This window comes from Lepisosteus platostomus, chromosome 23 (genome assembly GCF_059453375.1).
Source record: "Lepisosteus platostomus isolate fLepPlt1 chromosome 23, fLepPlt1.hap1, whole genome shotgun sequence".
Classification (NCBI taxonomy): Eukaryota; Metazoa; Chordata; class Actinopteri; order Semionotiformes; family Lepisosteidae; genus Lepisosteus; species Lepisosteus platostomus.
This window is the reverse complement of record NC_142633.1, coordinates 6,408,839-6,433,087: the sequence shown is the minus strand read 5'-3', so window position 1 is coordinate 6,433,087 and position 24,249 is coordinate 6,408,839. Positions and strand designations below refer to the sequence as shown.

Here is a 24,249-nt window from a genome sequence, read left to right as displayed (position 1 = left end):
TGGATTGGTCCACACACTACGTCTGCCTCCACTAGGTTCTCCCTCTCATTTTCTACATTTAACAGATTTTTGAAGTACTCCAGCCATCTTTGCTTGATCTGTTCTTCTTTAATCAAGACTCTGCCTTCTCCATCCTTGAGTACTGCCACCTGGATAATATCTTTTTTCTGTCTCGCTCTATGTTTAGCAATCTTGTAGATTTGGTCCTCTCCTTCCTTTGTTTCAAGTTTCTCATACCATTCTTTCCAGACTCTTTCCTTTGCTCTTGCTACCCTTCTTTTTGCTACCTTCTTTAGTCTCTTATATTCTTGTAATTCTCCAGTGCCATCTTTCAGTGCCTTGTATGCTTTTTTCTTTTCCTTCAGTGTTTCCTGAACTTCCATATCCCACCACCACTCTTCATTTTCCCTCGGTCTGCCTCTTCTTGTCTTTCCACAAACCCTGGTAGCAGCCTCTTCTAGGATGTGGCTCATCTCAGTCCACTCTTCTTCAACTGAAGGCTCCCCTGTTTCCTCTGTGTTGTTTTTCATTTTTCTCACCAGCCTGTTGAAATTTGTTTTCTACTACTTTGTTTTCTCTCAGTTTCCACACTTTTGTTCGTGCTGGGTGTTTTCTCTGCTTTATTCTTCTCTCCTTCAATATTGTGATGTCCATCACCAGTAGCCTGTGTTGTCTGGTAACAGCCTCATAGGGCAGGACTTTAGCATCTTGGACTTTCGCTCTATCAGTTCTTCTCACTAATATGTAGTCTACTTGGGTATGGCCTCCACTCCTGTATGTCACCTTTTGCTCATAATTCTTCGTGAACCCTGTGTTCACTGCAAACAATTCAAGAGGTTGGAGTGTTTCTAGTAGCCTTCCTCCTTCTTCATTTCTCTCTCCTAGCCCTCTCTGACCATGTTGATCTGGATAATCTGGGCATTTCTCTCCTAAATGTGCATTGAAATCTCCTCCAATTACCACCATTTCATCTCCTGGGATTCTGCCAACCACTTCTTCGAGATCTTCCAAGAAGCTATCCTTTTCCTCCTGTGGTCTTCCTACCTGTGGTGCATATACAGAGATGATATTCCACAACCCGCTCTCAAAAGCCACCTGTACATTGATACTCCTGTCTGAGTGTCTAACCACCCTCACTATCTTGTCTGCTAGGTCTTTGCACACTATCACACCCACTCCAATCATTTTTGTACTGTTTCCTTTCCACTTGGTTTCTTGCACACACAAGATCTCCACTTTTCTCCTTGCCATAGTTTCAATCAATTCTCTGCCTCTCCCTGTCATGGTACCAACATTCCAACTCCCCACTCTCATTGACTTAACATTCCTTCCAGGCCCCTTTACCTTGTTTCTTTTCTGTAGCCCCCACACAGTTTTCCCCACAGTAGCATAATTTCCATTAGTACCCTGTTGGGACACAGCACTAATGGCGGCTGTTGTTAACCCGGGCCCCGACGGATCCGGTATGTGCTTTGTGTTCTTTGCAACCATGGTCTTGGCAAGATGGTTTTACGTCGGATGCCCTTCCTGACACAACCCTTTTAGACGCCTCTTACGACAGGCAGGGATACCCTGAATGTTAGAATGTTAGAACAAGAATGTTACAACAAGCACGTTAAAAACAGAACCCCCTAAATTACCAAGTCAAAGACTTTGATGCATAAAATATTTATGAATAATTACATTATTTATGATTAAGGTACTTTTGTCCAACCGAGCAAATATTGCTTTTATTAAATATATTGACTTTTTAATGTTTAATTATTAACATGCTGCAATACACAGTTTATAATTATTAAAAGTCTAAAGAGACAACTTAATTGTTGACAATTCTTAATTGGAAAAAGATTGTCCCTCTGCAGTGACCGGGATTCAAATCTGGGCGTTTTCTGGCGCCAGCTCAAATGCTGTTCATGAGACGTTAAGCTTTATTAGCTCCACCTGGCGTTTTACAAGGTACTTTTGGATAATAATAATAATAATAATAATAATAATAATAATAATAATAATAATAATAATAATAATAATAATAATAATAATAATAATAATAATTGCTTACACTTATATAGCGCTTTTCTGGACACTCCGCTCAAAGCGCTTTACAGGTAATGGGGACTCCCCTCCACCACCACCAATGTGCAGCATCCACCTGGATGATGCGATGGCAGCCATAGTGCGCCAGAACGCTCACCACACATCAGCTATCAGTGGGGAGGAGAGCAGAGTAATGTAGCCAATTCATAGAGATACTATGAATAGTATTCATAGGATACTATTATCCTATTACAATTCATAGAGATCCTATGAATAGTATTCATAGGATACTATTATCATAATTAATATAATATATATATATAATATAATTTAATATAATTAAAATGCGGGATAATGTGCCACACCTACCGCATTTGAACGCAGCGTACTTTGACCATTTTGAATGGCTGGATCTGTAGGTGTTTTTGCGAACCAAAGCTGTTTGCTGAATCGTGGCCTGAAATGTGCTGAGCTCAGGCTAGAAGGTTGGTTGTAAGGTTCCTGCCCAACAATATTTGCTTTATGCAGTTGAACTGCTTATTTCTTCGATACGCATGCTTTTCTTCAATAAAATACATTTGTTTTAATGAAACATGCAGTGCTGCAGAGGTTTTCATTCCTTAAAAACATATAACATTGTTAGTTAAAAACAGGATGTTTTATTTTTTTTCTTACACTAAGAATAAAATGTTGTTATAAAACAGGCTGAGTTTTTGTTAACCACAAGGAATTGAATCCTTGTATAAAAGTCACAAGCCACAGGAGACGGCTAACTTGCCTGTCCATCACTAAAGACAAATGAGAAATGCCACATTTTCTGACCACCAAAGGAAAAAATCAAAAGTTACTTATTAAAGAGAACAAGCACAGATTGTTTAGCTGACTATGAAGATGCCAATCATAAGCTTAAGAGTCATTCCAGTTCTGATGTCAAGACTGATATTTAACTGAAGCAAACATTATGAGTCAGTATTTCCTGGAATTGTAACTACAGTAATTAGAAATTACAGTTCATATTCTGTTAAATGTTCACATTTGTCTGATGCTACTAACAGTATTGGGGTGAGTGAAGAAGAGCTGGATCATACAACATTGCATCCCTAACTGAATTAAGTGGGAACTCTGGTCTAACTGTACAATCCCAGAGTAATTAACCAGTTTACCAGTTATCAATGACAAGTAGTCAGGACCTTGCAACAAGCTTTGACTCTGCATTGATACAGAAATCACTCTCATCAGAAAACAAAGCTTAATCTCAAAAGCCAGGAACACTTACAATGGTTTAAGCTTTTGAAAAACTTTATCATCATCTGACAAAGTGTGGTACAGTATTTCTGCTTTTTCCTTCTTCCCTCTCACAGGAAAATAGTCACAAATGGTGTCAAAAAGAGGAATCAACTTGCCCCAGCATAGTCATGGTAAGGCAATACTGCATTTTTCATCTTCTGTCAAACATTTCACAACACATCCAGCTTTTATGTTATTTAATACACCTGAGCACAAAATGTTTTGGTATTAAAAATGACTAATGTACATTACACTATTAGTTTTTTCACTATAAAACTTAAAACATTTTAGTTTCAAAATTATGTAAAACTTGTGCTATATTATTTTGCTGTGCTTCTTCTTGTGTAAAAGGAGATGACTTGAAGTTAGTTCAGTACATTTTGATTGTCTAAATATCCATTTAAATTCTTTTCTGACTTTTCTGATGAAGTTATTTGTTTTGCATCAGTTTTTCAACAAAAAGTAAAAAAGTAGACTCCATAAAACACCTTCTAGCTGTTATTTTAGTAGGTTGTGCAAAAAACTGTTTATGATATCAATGTATTTTACAGTGTCCCTTTAGTCTGCAATGCAATTCCAACATGTCTATCAAACAGTTTGTACAATTTGAATATTAAGACATCTTGAATGTTTTGGTTTAGCTTATTCCAACATAAGAGGAAGGAGTCTATTGTCATGTGTAGATTTTGAAATAGAAATTTGGGAAAAAAACATACAGGAAAAGCCTGTATGATAATGTAATATTATATACATGTACAGAACATGTACTACACAATTGCAGACATAAGCTCAACAACATTATTCACCTGATTATTCAATCCTTTGTCAAACTTACTAGTATAGTGGATGTGTGGTGTGGAATGCGACCTTAAGTACATTGATTAACATGCACAGACTGTGTACAGCTTGATTTATGAATTTCAGCATTTCAAACTGTATGTAATTGGTTGTTGTATCGGCAGGTACAATGCCTCTCAGTGCCCATTCCTCTGACATTTCTATTTCAATACTGAGTCCATGTAACGGAGTCTCCTTTATTCAGGGTCTATTGATTGTCTGTCTTAGGATAAAAGAAGGGGCAGATGCTTTGTTTAAGGAGCATTTAGATATCTTGATTTGTGAAGTTCTCTGTGTATTGTTTCTGTACACTTGTTTTTGCTTTCTCTTTACTATACCTGCTTTCACCTCAGTACTGTCTTTTAAGATCTTTTGTCTGTATTCCCCTTGATTTTAATAATTTTGCTCTGCAAATATCATTTTGATGTCCCAGCAATTAGCCTGTTTCCCAAAATAGTTGATCCTGATAAAATCCATCTGATATGTGATGTCTCAAAATGATAATGTACTTTTTTTTCAAAAACCACAAATGACCAACATTTTTTAAGTTGGGAAGCTTTATAAATAAAAAAAATCTTGGTTATTGAATTCTGTTTTGCAGACCACAAACACTGAAGGTCCATGTACTTTTTCATATGATCATATTTCATATTTTCATATATTAAGTTAAAGTAATGTCTTCTTACAAGGTAGATTTAAGTTCATAAAAGGGGATAAGAAATCTTAAAATACAATTTTGGTTACAGAATTCTTTTTTGCAGGAGCACGATTCACCTCATCTTCAGAATGAAACATCTTAAGACACCAACAATGTTCCATCAGCTTCACAGGTCTTCAGCATCAGACAATATGAGTGAGTATATTGAGAATTGATATCTCACAGGTGGAGATTCAGCTGTCAGTAACTCAACAATTGATCTTGAAACTGGACTCACAGTAACAATTTAAAGTCCATTCCTGGTCCTGGAGGGTTTCATGGTCTCTAAAGCACCACCTGAATCGGTTTAGTTGAACTGGGAACACCAGAAGAGTCAAGTTGTAATGCAAACCCACAGACACACCAGCCCTCCAGGATCAGGAATGGTCACTGCTGCTTTGAAGATTCAATAATAATCCCTTCAATCAGACACTAGTTTCCTGTAAGAAATAATGTGAAAATGAGGGGTGTGTTCCAACCTGAAATGGAATTTGACATTGTCACATGTTTTACTGCTATAGTATAACTATCTTTTAATGTGTTTAGGCTCGTCCTTTTATGTATGTGTTATGCCCAAATGTCTTTTACAGAAAAAAGAAAATCATGAGAGAGGTAAGATGAAGTTAAAGAAGTGTGAAAGAAAATTAGTAACTCAGTAGGAAGAGAAATTGTCCAATTACAGATGTTTGAACCAATTTTAACACTTTTGTGGTATTTACTGTATTTACAAACCTTTGCAGCTTTTTAGTCATGAGAATGAAAACAAAATTCTAACACCCAAGAACCGAATCTCGAGTGAATGGTTGCAGTACTTATTCAGCACAGTACCTTAAGATTTTGCATCCTGCCACTAGGAGAGTAGCACTAGCACAGTTAAGTTTCTTCTCATTTCTTCAAATGTTTCATCACTTCACTTAGTTCACACTGGTGTCACAGACAGTGTTACTTATTGTTTTTGTGGTGCTTAATAATACTGAATTTGTGCTTTGAGCTGATCACGTCTATACCGTAGGTTTCCTACAGTAAGATTCCTGACTGCTCATTCTTGTTTCACTGCCTTCAAAGTTGTGTGGATTGATCACATTGTTCTCTCTAGAGCTTGGCACAATCTGGCAAAAATCAGACTAAATCCAGAGTATCAGTCACAGACCTACTTTTTAAAATTGTATTAAACTGAATTTGTTGGTCAGACCCTGGTTAATACAGAAATACTTTAATGTAAAGTATACTGTATATGTTGTTTAATGAAGACATTATTGAACTTCCTATTTCTATGTGAGGGTCTAGAATGTAAAAGGGTCAAGCTGTAGGGTCACTCCTATCACATTAGCATCTCTATAGCAAGAGGGAGTAGAGCAGTAGGATCTACTGTACTTGATTCTAGAGAAAAACAATGCCTTTGGGGTTTCTTTGGAACAGTAAAGCATTTGAGGTCCAAATCGTTGCTTTTTGGACAATGGACAATGCAGTCTAACCACGTTTGCTCTCCTGAGAGATCTGTACCCCATTTATACCCAGATTTCAGCCCAAGATTACTCAGAGTCAATTTTAATTTCAGGACTGAGGGAATCGCTGAGAGACACTGGTCTCTTGGTTTAATCTCATGATGCTCAAAATCTTCCATAGTTTACTTCAGTGCTGCAGACAGGAGGTCCACACAAGATCTAATGTGCAAGAATGTTTTACTGCATCCAATTATTTCCTCAAGGAATATATATATATATATTTTCTGTGGTATTCCCTTATTTATTGCCTTGTAATGGTGTGAAAGTTTATTGCAGAGCCAGCCATCTGATGAAATCATATTTTTCAATATTTGATGTATTCATAGGTGTCTTGCTGTTTGGTGTGGACAGCTCAGGATTGGCCTGGATGGGACGACCCCCAGTTGACTGCAAAGACAGCTTTTATGATCTGTCTTTAGACAGAGATCTATGCAGGGTCTCCTCATAGATGAATCCGGATGAAGACTGGCTGAAGACTAAAGCAAAGTGTGTTGGCAAAGGAGAATGGGATCAGTTTCACTCCCTCTTGTTCCATCCAGAAGGCAGTCTCTATGCTGTGACAAAAAGTGGGGAATTTTAAAGGGTTCCCCTCCTGAGAATGAGGAAGTGTCCTGGAGGTTGGAGGTTGCTACGCAGATAGCAAATCGTTTGTGGGATTTCCCTTCTCTGTTCTTTGACCCTGAGGGTATCCTGTATAATTATAATCAAGAATAACAAAACGGTAATAATAAAAACTGCTGAAACTGAACTATAGTAACGTATCTGTTATTTATTAACAATATGAATTTATTAATAGCAACTAATATTTTCAAACTGATTGTATTTTGTTTAGGGTGATTTGTCACTGTTCACACCTTTGCTTTCTTATTAAAACACCTATTTTTAAGACAGGATGTTCCAGACCCCTCTTTAATTTGTGAAATTACCTCTGTATTTCCTGTTTTCACACACATACTGTAAGAATAAATTACATACAGTATCCTAATCTTTTCCCAGGCAGAAAGATGTTCTGTGCTCAATAGCTCTTTCACCACAGTACGCATTATGTTACATTTTTCAGCATCAGTCAAACCATTCTGAAGTCTGTCAAAATCATAACCAAATAGCCACACAACACTGTCCAACAAAAACCCTATTATAAAAGAGAACAGCGCATCGGTCCTTGATTATAGTAAAGCAAGAGTACATACGATGTCTGGTGGAGTTTCAGCCTTCACCTTTCTGTATTTATTCTTGTTCGCGTAACAAGAACATTTGCATCTAGACAGTGTATATTAGCAAACAACAGAGAGAGTCACTGGCTCACTTAAAGGTGTAACACGCCGGTCTTCACTGTTATGGTACAGTCTGACCATATCCATAAGCTGTTCTCTGGTTACAGACAATGGTAAAAATAACCCTTCTTCCCTCCTTTGTTGAACTTAAAAGAATTCAGTGAAGAAATCCTTTATCACGAAACCATCACGTATAATAATTCATCCAGATACACACACTCATGCCGGAGCTAATTTTGCCAGAAAAAAAACTCCCAGAGTAAGTCTTTGGACTGTGCAGTACTGTACAGTACAATATACGGTTTCAAGTTTTAAATTTAAAGTTAAATTGATGGCCGATTATTGGTTGCTGAAATTTGGATTAATACAAAATATCGATTTTCCCAATTCGGATGTACAGTATACCTGAAAGAGACACATCATGTTCACAATAAGCTTTAAGAGTGGACTATTTTTATGTATTCATAAGCAACAAACCAAAGGTAATTCTCTGATCAGGCTTTTAACCGCCTGGGTGCAGCACACTACATTACAGTCCATTGCCCATTACCACTTTAAGGACAATAAAGGTTAAAAAAAAAACGAATGTCAAAATGTTTCTAAAAAAATCACTTGTGATACTTTAGCTGCTTAGCTACATGATTCCATATTAATATAACTATCAAGTGGTATTAAATCCGTATAACTTTTTTACAATAACAGCAAGTGGTGTTCTTACTATGTATTTTTAGAAAACGATAAAACACTATATAGTAAATTTTAAGTACAGTATATAAAATTTATAATGTTAGAACAAGCACGTTAAAACCATAACCCACTGTAAGTCACCAGGTTAAAGACTTTGATGCATAAAATACTTATGAAGAAGGTGGAATTCTGCTGTGTACTTTTGTCCAACTGAGAAATCTTGCTTTTAGAAATTATAACTACTTTTTAATCAGTTTAATGTTTAACATGCTGTAATACACAGTTTAAAATTATTAAAAGTCTAAACAGTATACAACTTAAATCCTGTAACTGGAAAAAGATTGTCCCTCAGTATTGACATGGATTCAAAACCAGGTGTTTGCTGGTGACAGCCCAAATGTGTCTCATTCCATGTTAAGCTTTCACTGCTCCATGTGATAGGATAACCAATCAATGACAAAAACCCTGATGTGATCATTTGTCCAGGGTTTGATTCTGGAATGGGGCTCCTTTGAGTTTCCATGATCACCCCATGTCATGTGTTTTCTCTGGGTGCTCAGTTTTCCTCCTGGCTAACCAAAACATTCTGCCTGGAGTCCTGTTGTGGAAAATCCTTCATCAAAGGAGCAGGACACAGTCTTGCGTGGATTCAGTTGTTATTATTGAGCTCAATAATGACATCAACGCGCGTTGGGTCTGCCCCGCAGAACAGACGAAACCTGCAAGGGTTTCCCAGCTCTTATAAACTGTACAGTATGACCTCAGGAAGATTTTTTGTTTCATCGTTTCATGGGTATTCTTCTTGCCCTTTGATATGTAGCATGAGCTGACCAGTTGGTCCTGTCCCAAGTCCTGTCCTTTGATGTGTAGCTGTCCTTTGATATGAAGCACGAGTTGACCAGTTTGTCCTGTCCCAAGTCCTGTCCTTTGATGTGTAGCTGTAATTGTTGGAGCTGCTTAAGATATGTTAAAACAGTCGACATATTACACAATGTGCTTGAATTAATACTGTAGTGTTGAATACAGATAAATTATATATATATTTTCCATCAATAATATATATATATAAGTGTTTTATGTTCTACTTCAGTCCTATGGGTGATTTTTGACGCACATATTATGAAACATGAAAAGTAATATATAGAATTAATTGTTATGAGTCTAAAAAGGACTGTATAATCATCTTTGGGAAGCATGCACATAGGCTAGCTATAAGATACCTCACACTCTAATAATGTATGCTTTGGCAATCATACTTTGTGGTGCTCCTCACAACATGTACATATGTTTCTTGTTAAGAAAGCCAATGAGGTCTCGCCACCGATATACTTATATATTAATATAATATAATTTATGATATAAAAGGAATAAGAGGGGAGGGGAAGCCCCACCTGGAAGGAATGGCCAAGGCTTGGAGACAATAGTGGCGCAAGGCCAAGAGGGAGTAACTGAATGTGTTATGAAAGAATGAAACTGTATAAAAGAAAATTTCTGAGTTGGGATAGACAGTTGCTCCATGGACCAACTCGGCTTGTTACATTTGTAATAAAGTCTATCCTGAACTCACAAGTCCTGGAGTCTGAGAATTATTTTTGAGAATAATCCACGACAGTACCTGTCTGTGTGCGTGTTATAAACTGATGTCCTGTCCAGGGTGTTGCCCTGCCTTGCAGCCTACTCTTCTGGGATAGACCCTCGTTCCTGTGCACTTAGCGTCACCCCCATTTTCACAGTGCTTGTAAGACACTACCATGAACAGGTCAGACATGAAGGTCGTCACTTTACTGAGTGAGCCGTAAGAGTAGCCCATGAGAGGGCTGTTGATAGTTGCTGGTAAGAGGTTCATCAGTTCTGTTCTTCACAAGTGTGTCACGTGTAGGAATCTATGTGGCAAAAGTGAAGAACAGAAACTGGAAAGCCTTCCACCCAAACAACTCAGCATGTCCCCACCTTTTACAGATGTTGGTTAGAATGTCATTGGTCATTGGCCCTTGGGCAGTTACTGCACGCCACATCAGAGGAGGGCAAGCTTACAGTGAGCGCTGGTTAGTGCTGTTCACTTGCACGAGAACTCGGGCAGTGCACATAGAAGTTAGAGAATCCATGGACACATCGAGTCGCATCAACACACTGAGGAGGTTTTTTGCCATTCTTGGATCTACAAAACATATAACGTTGGTCTGTGGTGCAAACTTCATTGGTGCCTGTAAAGAGTTGCAGCAACAGGTGACTGGTGTCCAGAAATACCTGAGAGAAGAAGGCTGCATGTGAAAATTAAACTCTCCCCATTCCTCTCACAATGTGTGAAGCCCGGGAATGCATGATTGGAGTGGCCCACTGAATCCTAGACATCATGTTGCTACAAAACAGGCCCATTTAACTCTTACACAAGGCTCTCTGCACTTTCCTAGCTGAAGTTATAGCCACCATGAATGTCAGGTCTTTAGCTCCGGTCTCCACAGATTCAGAAAACCATTCATCTTGACCCCCACAATGCTGCTTACCCAGAAGCTGGTGCACCCCCTCCAACAGGTAATTTCACAGACAAAGACCTCTATCAGAGCCAGTGGAGGCACGTGTGGAGCCTGGCCACCAAGTTCAGGAGTCACTGGAAATGTGAGCATCTTCCTCCTCCATTGCAATTGGCTCCGTGCTCAGCTCCAACCTTAAAAACGGTGATAATGAATGGCCTGTGGTGCTCATCACTGCTGCCATCCCAAGCAGTGATGGTAGAGTCCAAATTGTGGTAGAAAACACACAAGAAGGACAGTACAGTTTCCTAAGTGAAACATTTGGTTGAGTTATGGGTTAGTAAGAAAGGCAGACCCCTGTAGACAAGTTGGCTTCTATACAGTTCTGAGCTTTTTTCTACTCAGAATTGTGGTGTTACTTTGTTGGTTTTCCAATGCTGTGCTTGTAGTAGATGTTTGTGATACTGGGAAGGTCTGGGCACAGAGGGATAACTCTGAGCCTGGCTCTTCCTGCATCTCACCAGGATTAGTTCCTGTGCTTTGTGTCACTCACACCTCTTGTCACACAGAGGTGTAGGGCTTTCTCTTCCCCTCACCTGGGGATATAGATCTGTGTCTGAGTTGATCTGTATATCTTAGTTGAGTTTTAAAATCCGAAAGCATAGAGACACCCTTCAGGCCCAAGAGCCCAGCTTGTCCAACCTGGATGAGCCTGAAGTCTCGTGGAAGACCAGCTGGAGGTTTACATGCCCTCCTTTCTGTATTTTCTTAACCTCATGTTTGTAAAAATATAGACTTTACATAATGTGACACCTGGCAGCCTTGGGTGCTATTGCAGGAACATTATTTTTAATGACTCTGCCCCAGAGGAGCTGCAGAGAAAGGACTAGGAGGAGTCCCAAGCTTGACAGCTCAGGAGAAAAACAGAACCCACGCAGACCCTGTCTGGGGCATCATCACATAGAAGAAGCAATCTTTTCAGTTTCAGAGAAATTTGCCTATTGCCTGATCTTCTCTCTCGTCTCTGTATTTCATGTTTAAGCACATGCCAGGCCCTTGGGCAAAGTCACTCGATCTGAGGTCTGATGATATTTGTGGTTTTAACCTACCTGATCACTCTGTATGAAAACTAAAACAATTGCAAAGTTGTGGGTAAATGATAAGATAAGATCACTTTATTGGCCATATACAATTTCTTGCATTAGGAATTTGTCTTTTCACATACCCCAGCTTGCTCTCCATGTGACACACAGACAGGGAGAGAGAAGCTTGGGGTCAGAGCGCAGGGTCAGCCATTTATATGGTGCCCCTGGAGCAGTTGGGGTTAAGGGCCTTTCTCAGGGGCCCAACGGAGTAGGATTTCTCTGCCAGCTGTGGGATACGAACCGGTAACTTTCCAGCCAAAAGGTGCAGATCCTTAGCCACAGAGCCACTTAACTACAGGTTATATTGCATTTATTAAGAAGACAACTTATCTCTTATTTGACCTTTGTAGGTATTAATTAAGACTTTCATACTTAATAGAAGTCTGTGGAGGACTTCTGGGTGATTAGGATGTCAGGCCTCTGAAACGCCTTGTTTTACCCATTTACTGTGAGTGGGTCCCTGGAAAGGTGTAAGTGGTGTATGGATGTTTTGGGGTCCCCAGGCATAAAATTGATGAATGTCCACAGATGGACATTGAGGGAGCTGCAGGAACACACCTTGTTCTGGCTGAGTCTGCAAGAGCCTAGTTTCTAAGAGGCATAGAGGTAATGGCAATAGGATTCCAATACAGTGCATTCACAGTAACGTGAAGTGGTGCTCCACACAGATGGTGAAGTTCCTCATTGGCGGGAAAAAGTATACATACAGTGAACGTGGTACCTACCTTGTCCTTTCTAGTGATACTACGGAGAGACTGGTTGAGATGGAGAAAACCTCTGTGCAGGGCAGACAGCGTTGCCTCAGTGGGGAAAGGCTGTGAAATAACTGGTAGTCCCAGAGGCAGATGATGTAGGCCTTCCATTGTCCAGACAGATAATTGAACTTTCGGGGATCAGAGATATTTGGTATTTCACATGATAAATGACCTACTGTACAGGGTGGAGTGTGGAATTGGTGACTCAATGTTGGTGAAACAGTTTATACTTCCCAGAAGTCCCTGATGGCTAATTTTCTCTGCAGCCCCCTCATGATGACTAACTGCTGACTTGGCACTTACTGTAACCCTATCGACTCCATTGTAGGCCTCTCCGACGACAAATGTCAATTCACTTCTAAAGCTACACTTTCCATCATTAAAAACACGTTTTAAAATCATTTCTCAATATATCACAAATGTAAGTGATTTCCATTTTCTTCTTAACACAATCATTTTTTTTTTTTACAACAGAGAAACTATTTCATAACACAACACTGAACAACGGAGGTTTTATAAATATTTTGACCAGCAAAATCAAAACCCAACACTAAAAACCATACATCACAACAAACATGACAACCTAATGTTTTTAGCAGTGTTGCGTATCCAGATACAAAAGCATAAAGCAAATCATTTCTGAAAGTATATCTAGCATTTCAATTTAGAGGTCCGAAGTCAATCAGTAATAATAGATTCTCCAGCAAAATGCAATCACAAAAGCAATTCACCAAAAGACATGAGATCCTTACCTTTGAAAAATTTACTTTTGTAGAACAAAACTTTTCCGTGTAAATCCATGTGGAACATATAGTAAACAAAAAAGAAATGGCTGCCGATGGCCCCCATAAGATTTCAAACTGACCGGGCTACCAAAAAAGCTGATGTACTGTAATCGGAAGAAACAGCTGTCATTCATCGATTTCTAGCCATTTAGAGACATTTTAGGGAGGGCTTTAGCAAAGAGAGAGTTCTTAGCTGTCCTTGCATTGTCTGTCTTTTCCATTTAGTCAATCTGTCATGCATACACACCAGAAGTGTTAACAAATGTGCAAAAACATTTTTTTTCTCCAACAACATAATATGTCCACAGCCAGAAGTCAATACAACAGGAAAACACGCTGAAAAAATTAGGCGTTGCATTGATTTCTGCTATTTATTGCACCTCTCCAGGAAGGAGGAAAAATAATTCCAGGACCAACCATCATAAAAATCCCTGCCAATTTTTTATTGTTTGTTGAATCACTTTCACTTTTTATGCAGGTCAGAAGACACATTAGAGAAGACCTGGAAAGAGAAAATGTCATCCTAGGTGTTCCACAACTTGAGATATTGCCTTTTGAAGAAGGACGATAAAATGTGTTTGCTATTGTTTCCTGTTTTTGTTTTTGATATTTATCTCAAGTGTGTGTACTGAGTAAGACATACTCAAAGTACTGTATGAAGGTTCAGAATGGATCTCCAGGGTGTTCTCTTTTTTTCAAGACCCTAACCAAGTCTGTGCTGTTTATGCTTTCCAGGATAATTCAAAATATTAAAGAGTACATCCATTCCAGGAGGTCATTGACCTTTACCTCCATTTTGAGGGCTGGGGTGGAAAGGGAGAAAAACTGGATGGAATTATGGGCATGTTTTGCTGGCCTAGATAAAGATAGAGCTGGAGAGATGGTATGCCATCTGTCCCACATACCAGCAATCCGACTGGAGGGCCATGTTTCCAACACCACTCATATTTACTTTTAATTGAGATGCCATTTCAGTGTATTACAATGAGTCTGATTGGTCCACTTGAAAACACCACCACAGTACACTGGTTTGTGTTGATAATTGTACAGTAGACTATGCCTCTTGGACTTTAAAGAAATCCCTCATACAATGATGTCTACTGAGCAGATTGTAGAACAGATCTTCAAAGTTTTCACTTGAGAAGGGATTCCTGATGAAATCACAGATCAGGGCATTTCAAATACAGTATGCCCCAGGTGATGCAGGACCTCTGTTGTATATTGATTGTCACAGCCCTCTGGATCAGCACATTTTGCACACACCTATGTATTTATTTATTTTTATTTATTTTGTTGTCTTTTGTTTTATAACTATTCTGATGTCTGTTTTGCTTGTCTTGGGCTGGACTGCTGTAACACATCAATTTCCCTACGGGATTAATAAAGTATTATCTATCTATCTTGTTTAACCATCCTCAAACCACCAGACTGGACAGACTGTACCTAAAGAAGTGACTGAGCACAATTGCATGCATTTCTCAGGACAATCACCTTGAGATTCAACAAAAACAACAGGCTTGTCTTTATAATAGGGAAGCCTAGCTTTGACACTTTGCACCAGGAATAAGGTTCTAGTGTTACTCCCTGTTCCTCCAAGTTCTTAGCAAGGTGGCAGCTCTTTGAAGGTCACACAACGTCTGCGGAACGTGGATTATAATTGTCACTCTTCCCTGGTAGCAAACAAAAACAGATCTACACCATTTATATGGACTTTTATCCCTGTGCAGGACACCTCTCAAGTTATTGACAATGAGTGATATTGTATAACTCAACGATGCAGCAATTGATCTTGAAACTCTTGAGACTTGGTTCTCGAGTGAGCAAGTCTGACAGGATAAAATAGTTCAAGTAGGAGTCAAGGCTCAAGGCTCACACCTGAAGAAGGCTCCACAGCCAAAATATTGTGTTTCTTTTCTTCTCTTTTCAGCGTGGGATAAGCCTTAATTGTTCCTTAACAGAAAAAAGTATTAAATATTCACATACTGTAAGTACTTTGCTTGTTGAAGTGCTGATCTCTCCCTCTTACTGTACATCCCAATTACAGTACACATTGGCATATTTGCCATAAAAAAAGAAGAAGGGAGATGGATGTGAATCGCATTTTAAAAATACAGATATGCCGAAATAGTATGAAATTGAGACTAATTAATTTTACAGTAAAAGTTCCAGCAGTTGGAGAGATGAGAAATTGATTTAATGATCTGATCTATTTTGGGATCACCAGAAGGGGTTAATGTTCAGATGGTATCATTGTCATTAATGTTAATCTGTTATCATAGCATTTCATATGTGTGTTGGCGCTCATTCTGAGTTCATTCTAAACTGCTTGAACTGTGGATATCAATTTCTGAAGCAATTCAGTGTTTCAACACTAACCACAGCCTTTTCTCTTTTGCTCTTTTAACCTTTTAACCTTTTGTTTTCCATATGAAACTTGCAAGATGAAACAGGAACTATCTCAGATTCGCAACATCACGGGTATTAGGAAACAGATCAGCTCTGATGACCTTGCACCCTGTCCTGAACAATATAGAAATGACACTGCTCAAGTACAAAACTTAATTATGCTTAATGCTCCACAAAGTTGGTCACATCTGCAACCTGCAAGGCTCTCTTTTGGGTCCAAATCTTTTTCATACCTACAGTTTATGTTGCCATTAGGTCAGATTCTTCATAGGCATCAGCTTTCATTACTATGTATACTGACATTAATGAAGCAAAAATCATGGTCACACTTCTTAGATAATATTCAAAAATGGATGCAACAAATCTTTTTTTGTTTCTGATCTCTGACAAGACTGAAGAGATTATATGTTGATTTTCTCTCCTTCTTTGAGAACTCTGCCTGTGTGTCAACCTACTGTTGATTGTTGAATCAGTCCAAGTAATCAAGTGAAACATCTTATCTCATATTTTTAACCTAGTTTCTCATTCCAAGCTCATGTTCACAGACTTTTTTTTTCCATGTCAACATGACACATATTAGTGATCCATCTCCCCAGTCTGATGGAAAAAGTCTTGTGTTCTCATGACATGGCTTATGGTGTATCAAAGCATGCTCTTAAATTGAAAACTCCCTGTAGATTTCAGAATGAAATTCAAAATTCAGCTGCTTACATGTTATGGTCTTGAGTGGTTTTGTCTTATTCTGGTCTTCAACCAGTTCCCACTATACTGTAAGTCTCCAAACACTGGCAAACACTGGAAGAGACAATTCTTTCTGCTGCTTGCACTACCGAATGATCTCCCAAATCATGCTTTTATACTTTAGCTTTTGATTGTTTAATATGCCGTTTCAAAATTACGGCTATGTGTATCTTTTGAGTGTTTTATTATGCAGTCTCTTGAGATTATGTACCCTTAAACATTCTGTATTAAATACTACTACTTAATAATAATTGTTGTTTTAAAAATCCTCTGCAACTAACCATGTACAATATGAACACTGATTTCATCATCATTTAAGATTATCATAGAGTTGATCATTTGTTAATACATGATGTCCTTGGCAACTTAAAATTAAACAGGTATTCTTAAACTTCATTTCTACTTAAATTCAGCTGTTATTATTGTATAATAGTACAATAGGATGAGCTTCTCAAAGAGAAAAGAAAAATATTTTAAAAATGATTTGGTAAAAAAAGTTTAATGTATGCCTTGCACTGCCCATTGTATAAAATGGTTAATAATTTGACAGGATATTCTTCTTGAGAATTCTGAGGTTGTCCCTTTTATATTTCAAAATGAGCATTTTTGATAGATAATGTATTATTGCTCAATGTAATAAGCATTATAATTAAGGGAAACAAGACAAGGCTAAACAGAACTTCAGCAGCAGGTGAAATTTCACATTGGTGGCTCTGAAAATTCAACAAAAATATATTTGCATATATACAGGTAATTCAGATGTATATACAGTAGTAGGTATATTTACATCAAACCATGAAAAGACATTAAAAAAACTTTATATTAGTGGTGCTTTAAGAGAAAAGGTTAGTCAAACTCATGCAATGCTTAGCAGAGGCACAATGACAGACAGCTTTAATTACCCAGCTGTGTTGCCTTAGAGGATAACTGGAATAGTGACAAATAAAGGTTCAGCTGATCAGTCCAGTCCTAACAATAATGAACAAGCTGGATAAAAAATAACCAGATAGCTTCGTAGTTGAGCTTTATCTAGCCAGGCTGAGGAGATAACTGCTGCTTGAAAATTAGCGCTGTTGCAATCTCCCTCACTTCAGATGAATGAGCGGAGCCAATTCTGAGAAACTGCTGATGTTGGGGAGGAGGGAGGGGACCTACTGTATAAAAGGTGAGTGCCGTGCTTTTTCAGCCAGTGAGCCTTCACAACAGGGAAGAAGATTAGAATCTGACCTCCACCCAAAGTTCTGTTCAATAACACCAATTAAATTTAATCCCATCCTGACAAAGCAAACGGAGAAACACACCTTTTCTGCTCTTGAGCCTTCTTCAGGTGCGGGGGACCCGATCAGGTTGGTAATAAGAAGATGTTGTGAATCTCTTTGTTGCAAACCATGCTTTGTCTCTCTGGTTTTCCTGTCAGTGTGGGCAATCTGTTTGTTAAGGGAAAATATGATGGAAAACATTTGTTTTATGGAACATTGGTGATGAAATCTTTTAGTTTTGATCTGGAAGATATCGTAATGAAAAGAAAAGGCAGGATACACCCTGGACAGGACACCAGGAATATAGACATTTGTCTATATTCCCTTAAATTTAGCTTTTAGTCATTTTCCCCTGCAAATAAAGCCTCATATCATCTAGTTACTCCAGCGATTGGTCTGTTTACCATAACAGTTGATATTGACAAAACCCATCTGGTGTGTGATGTCTTAAATTAAAGCCTAGAATGCACTTGTATACATACTGTATATATACATCTGTTAATCATAGATGTAACATTCATTATTATAAGTTGTGGGGTTTTATAGGAAGTATGTTCCTGCAGATAAGAAATACAATTATTTTGGTTGTTGAATATTTTTTGTATAACACAAACATTGTTCATGGACTTTTTCATATAGTATTGTTAAAGTAACATGTTCTTATAAGATGGGAAGATTTATAAGTTCATGCAAGGGAATAAGAAGTCTTAAAATAACTACGTATTTTGGTTCTTGAATTCTGTTTTTGCAGAAACGCACTTTACCTCATCTTCAGCAAGAAACATCTTAAAACACAAACCGTGTCCCATCACCCTCACAGGACTTCAGCATCAGGCAATATGAGTGAGTATATTGAGAACTGACAGTGAGCTCACGGGTGGAGACTCAGCTGTCAACAACTCAATTGATCATGAAACTCGACTTGGTGTCGCAGTCACACTTTAATCCTGTTCCTGGAAGGTTGGTGTGTCTGCAGGTATTCAAGGTCTATGTATTCTCAACCATGTGTGATCAGGCTAAAGCTTCAGCACTAGACAATATGAGTGAGTGTGCTGAAAAACAATGCTGTTTTGCAGATCTGCTGTTTGGCTACCTGAGGTATTATCAGCTCCTAGACTGATTCAGTGTCAGGAATCAGATGTAAGCTGCTCAGCAGAGTCTTGAAACTGGACTCAGTATTGCAGTAACACTCTAAAGCAGGGGTGTCTGATCCTGGTCCTGGAGGATCGGTAGGTCTGCAGGTTAAGGTCTATTTAAAGCAGTTAAATTGATCTAGTTAAACAAGTAACCAGCTGCTTTAGCTCTTTAAGAGCCAAGTTGTAGTGCAACCTCACAGACACACCAGCCCTCCAGGATGAGGATGGTTCATTGCTGCTTTGAAGATTCAATTATAATCCCTTCAATCAGACACAAGTTTCCTGTGATGGAGTCTGCTAGCAGAATCTGTATGTTGCTCTGTACCCATGTAGTGGTTTAGAAGATGAAGGCAAGGTAGGCACTCCAAAGGGCAACCAATAGCAGGCCAAGAGCAGAGGGTTCTGGAGGGTTTAAGTGTTGTGAGAGGAGGAAGGTGCGCTGATTGATGGAGTGTCGTGGTTGGCTAATTGGCAGGAGCGGTGTCGTTTGGCAGAAGTGCTCAGGGCTGGTGTGTAATTAGTACGAGTGCGCTTCCATTTGGAAATGTGGTGGGATGAGGGCGTGACATAAGTATAGATGTTTGTCTGAACCAGTTTCAACACTTTTGTACATAAATACTGTATCACAAACCTTTGGAACCTTTTAGTTTAGAAGGAAAACAAAATTCTAATACTCATAAGCTGAATCTTGAGTGAATGGTTGCAGTAACGGGGATGACCATACTTATTAAGCACTTTGTGCAACGTTAAAATTTTCACTAAGCTCACACTGGTAGCACAGACAGTGTCACTCATTGTTCTTGTAGTGCTTAATCATACTGAATTTTTGCTTTGAGCCGATTGCCTCTTTAGGTCTTCTACTATCAGCATCACCACACTTCTGACCCTGACTCCTCATTCTGCTCATTCTGGTTTCACTGCCTACGTAACTGCCAGTTGTGTGCCAGTTGTGTGGGTTGGTCGCCTTGTAATCCTTGTTCTCTCTAGAGCTTGGCACAATCAAGCAAAAACCAGACAAAATCCAAAATCCAAAGCTTCAGTTACAGACCTACTTTTAGAATTGTATCAAATTGTATTGAGTTGAATTTGTTGGTCAAACCCTGGTTAGTACTGAAAACCTGTAACTGTATTCCTGATCTAGGAAGGGATGATGTTTAATGAAGATTTATAATTGAACTTCATATTTTTTGAAGGTCTAGAATCTAAACGGTTTGAGCTGCAAGGTCACTCTCATCACAGCAGCATCTCTATAGCTAGAGGGAATAGAGCAGGAGGATCTACTGCATTTAAGAGAAAAGCAGTGCCTCTGGGGTTTCTTTGGCACACTGGAATTGGGGTATGGAGAGGGCATACAGAATCTTGAGAATTTATTATGAAGCATTTGTGATCCAGAGATAGACCATCGTTTTTTTTTTAAAAACATGCTATCTGACCGAGTTTGCTCTCCTGAGAGTTCTTTACTGCATGTGTACCCAGATTACAGTCCAAGATCACCAGTTTTATCTGTTGATGTACTGATCTGTTGTGTGTGAGCATTTTATTAGGTGTGATGAATAGTAGTCTGAAACCTTTTTGCAAAGGCAGCAATCAGATGAAATCATATTTTTCAATATTTGATATATTTATATATTCATAGGTGTGTTGCTGTTTGGTGTGGAGAGCTCAGGATCTGCCCAGATGGGATTACCCCCAGTTGACTACAATGAAAGTTATTATGACCATGCAAAACATGTTGGAAATCTAAAAGGTTTCTCCCACATTCTGTTCAGTCCGACCGGGATAATGTTCGCAGTCCGTAATGCAGACATCTATACAGGTTCTCCTCCAGTGAATCCGGATGAAGACTGGCTGACCACTAAAGCAAAGTGTGTTGGCAAAGGAGAATGGGATCAGTTTCACTCCCTCTTCTTCCATCCAGATGGCAGCCTCTATGCTGTGACAAAAAGTGGGGAATTCTACAAGGGTCCCCCTCCTGAGAATGAGTACGTGTCCTGGAGGTACAGGGCTGCTACGAAGATAGGAACTGGAGGATGGCTTTTCCCTTCTCTGTTCTTTGATCCCAAGGGTATCCTGTATGCTGTGACATCAGAAGGGAAGCTGGTTAAAGGAAAACCTCCAAGTCGGCCGGACTATAATTGGTATGACAAAGTTGAGACTGTTGGATCTGGAGGCTGGGCAGAACTTACCCATTTCATGGCCTTCTCTCCTGATGGCAATCTGTGGTGTGTCTCCAAGGATGAAGGGAAGATCTACTCTGCCCCACCGCCAGAGTTTGCCGCTGATAACTGGATTGGAAGAGCCCAGAAACTTGGCATTGGCTACAATTGCTACCGGATACTGGCCTTCACGCAAGATAAAACCATTAAAAAAATCTTAAGCTTGGATTTTGAAGTCAACATTGCACAGATTGTTTCCAATGTCCCTCTGACCGTTGGGCAACATGACTGTGACAACACTGCAGGCACTGTTCCCTACACTGCCACTTTCCAGTAAGTTGATCACATTTGGTGCTTTTTGTGGTGCAAACTGACTTTCCTACACAGGGTGCACTCACCTCTTGGAAGCTTTAGTTTCCTAGTTTTGTATCCTCTTTGACCAATTGATTTCTAGCAGCTGGTCAGGTGACTGAGGAAGTAGGGCATTCCTCTATAGCTCTCTGAGGTCACATCTACCATCTTGCCTGAACCCATCTTCCTGGTAAGCCAGCATTAAGAGAGAAAATCTGTATTTCAAGGTCTCTTCAGACCACTATCTTCTTTGAATGTCTAAATTGGAATGAAATTCCCTCACAAGCCTAGCTGTTAAATTTTCATTCTCTTCCTCCCAAATTCCTATATATCCAGAGTTGGTAAGGCTCCAGCTCTGTTCTTAAGAATTCAAGCATAGTTCCTAGATTTTTTCTTTGATATAATGTTTAATGTCTTTTACTAGTAATATTGTACATCTTGATCTGAAAGAATGACAAAGGAAACACGTTGGCATGGTGGTGCAGTGGTTAGAATGAGTGTCAGTGCCCTGGGTTTAATTCCAGACCTGTGTGTAGCTTGTGAGTGGAGTCTGATTGTGTCTGAGTGTGCCCAGTGATGGACTGGAATCCCATCCAGGGCATATTGTGTGTTGGGATAGGCTCTGGCTCCCCTGAGATGGGTGGATATTTTATTTACCAAAGGAAACTATTGTATTTTCAACTGGCTAGGTTTTCTGAGACTCTTACTCTGGAAAGCTCCTTTTCCCATGAGCATGGATTTACTGTGGCAGTTGGGGCATCGACAACCTTCAAGGCTGGAATCCCAATGATCGCGGAGAATGAAACTACAGTCACCCTGGATGTCAGTACAAGTCATACCTGGAGCTTTACAGAGACGGAAAGGAAACAGGTAAGTTAAGATAGAAAACCTGGATTACTGAGAGGTCTGTATATAAAGGTCTGTATATAATGAATTCAGATATGAAGCAGAGACAGATTGGGGATAGACAAAAATGTTTCAGCCCTGTGCCTGAACCTTTGATATTAGCTTTGGTCCTAACAAATGTCATTTTTGTTTTGTAAAAAGTACCTCCAGTTCTCAGCTCTCAGTGCATTTACCCATCATGTTCCCCTCTCTGCAACTCCCAGTCATTTGTGTGTCAGGGTACTTCTACTCCTTTTTCCTCTGTTTACTCTCTGTACTCTTTTCCCATGATAGTATCTTCTATACATTATATTCTATACATGATGTATTTGTGTAAATGACCATGAATAGCATCTCATCTACAGCTGGTAGAATACCATCACATGGTGTTAACCTCTCTTAAGTGTGCCTTATACCTGTATCCCCTGCCTTTTCCAAGTCTATATTAAATATAAAGCTTAGTCCTCCGACAGCCCATGTAAACAGCTGAGTTAAATATTCAGTTGATTCACCTGATAGTATCCATCACTTATCTTCACCATACTAATCCACCAACAAATCTTGAACGTTCTTCCTTCTCCACAATGGACTCTACATAGATCACTGCTGCTGATAACATGTTAAAATTGTTATTCCCCAATGTCTTGGTAATTCCATTTCCAGAATGGCAGTATGCTTTGCTGTTTTGTCTCTGAAGGTTGTAGAATCATCTACCTTGACCGCCACAGTGCCCCCTGGGAAGGCAGTGAGATTCAAGGCTGTTGTTCAGAAGGGAACCCTGGATGTTCCTTATACAGCAAAGGTGATCACAGTCTTTGGATATGAAACCACTATTACTGGAAGATGGATTGGAGCTTCAGTGTCCAGAGTGGGAATAAAGGAAGAAATCCTTGACCTCTCAAAGTAGCTCAGGCCGAGACCTGTAGAAGAGTATTTTTCAGAATACATTATGGGTAATTGCTAAAAATGATGCAATTAATGCTTTGGGCTTTTCATACTCTGGTCTTTTGCAGCATACCATTTATCTGAAATATATATTCAAAAGTATTTTTTTGAGTATCTTGTGGTAGAAATCCTATTCTTTACCTCTTACTTTTAATGAAATGCTGAATTTTCACAATTTTGAAGTATGACATGTATCGAATTCTTTCTTTTGGATGCTTAATCTGACTCTGATATATATTGTATTTCAGCAGCATCAATAAAATATTTGGCTGGTTAGTTATTGCATCTTTGTATTTATTTTTTATTTCTCAGCACAACACAAGAGGTGCCTTTGCCACAGCTAAAGGAAATCTTGATCCATAGGGCACACTCTCTGAGGTTTAGAGAGAAATGGATTTTCAGCTGGCATATGAATGAACAAACAAAACATGTAAAATAGTCCCCTTCCAGTATTCCTCTCAACAGCACAGACCTTGTCCAGAAACAGATAGACTGAGTCTAGGATAACCAATCAATGACAAAAACCCTGCTGTGATCATTGTCCAGGGTTTGATTCTGGAATGGGTCTCCTTTGAGTTTGCATGATTACCCCGTGTCCATGTGTGTTTTCTCTGGGTACTCACTATTGTTAAACATACAGAAAAGAATATTAAAGTATTGAAGTATTGGCTTTAGTATTAGCCATGCAGAACATTAAAGTGCCCCTTTTCCATTCAGCGGGTGCCTGAGCCGCTGTGTCCTATCTTCTGACAGTCGCCGTTGTGAATGTCTGTAGAGTGTATCTTATTTTTAGTACTATATTTTTGTATTATATTCCTTATTAATCAAACTCTAAGAGTATGTATCGGCTTGTCCCCTCCTCCCGCCCCTCTCTGTGTACAGTGGAGCCTCCT

The 24,249-nt window shown here is 39.1% G+C and overlaps 1 protein-coding gene across 1 annotated transcript; it reads left to right on the top strand.

Moving 5' to 3' along the window:
* The first annotated feature begins 17,807 nt into the window (after positions 1-17,807).
* Positions 17,808-23,632, top strand: LOC148641931 (uncharacterized). The gene is made up of 5 exons (XM_088617176.1): positions 17,808-17,970; positions 18,635-18,726; positions 20,656-21,508; positions 22,216-22,396; positions 23,109-23,632. The coding sequence occupies exons 2-5, from the start codon at positions 18,723-18,725 to the stop codon at positions 23,316-23,318; spliced, it is 1,248 nt and encodes a 415-aa protein (XP_088473302.1). The 5' UTR covers positions 17,808-17,970; positions 18,635-18,722; the 3' UTR covers positions 23,319-23,632.
* The last annotated feature ends 617 nt before the right edge of the window (positions 23,633-24,249 follow it).

Coding starts and splice junctions, on each gene's coding strand:
- LOC148641931 (XM_088617176.1), top strand. Junction 21,509..22,215: donor CCCTACACTGCCACTTTCCA/GTAAGTTGATCA, acceptor TCAACTGGCTAG/GTTTTCTGAGACTCTTACTC. Junction 22,397..23,108: donor CAGAGACGGAAAGGAAACAG/GTAAGTTAAGAT, acceptor TTGTCTCTGAAG/GTTGTAGAATCATCTACCTT.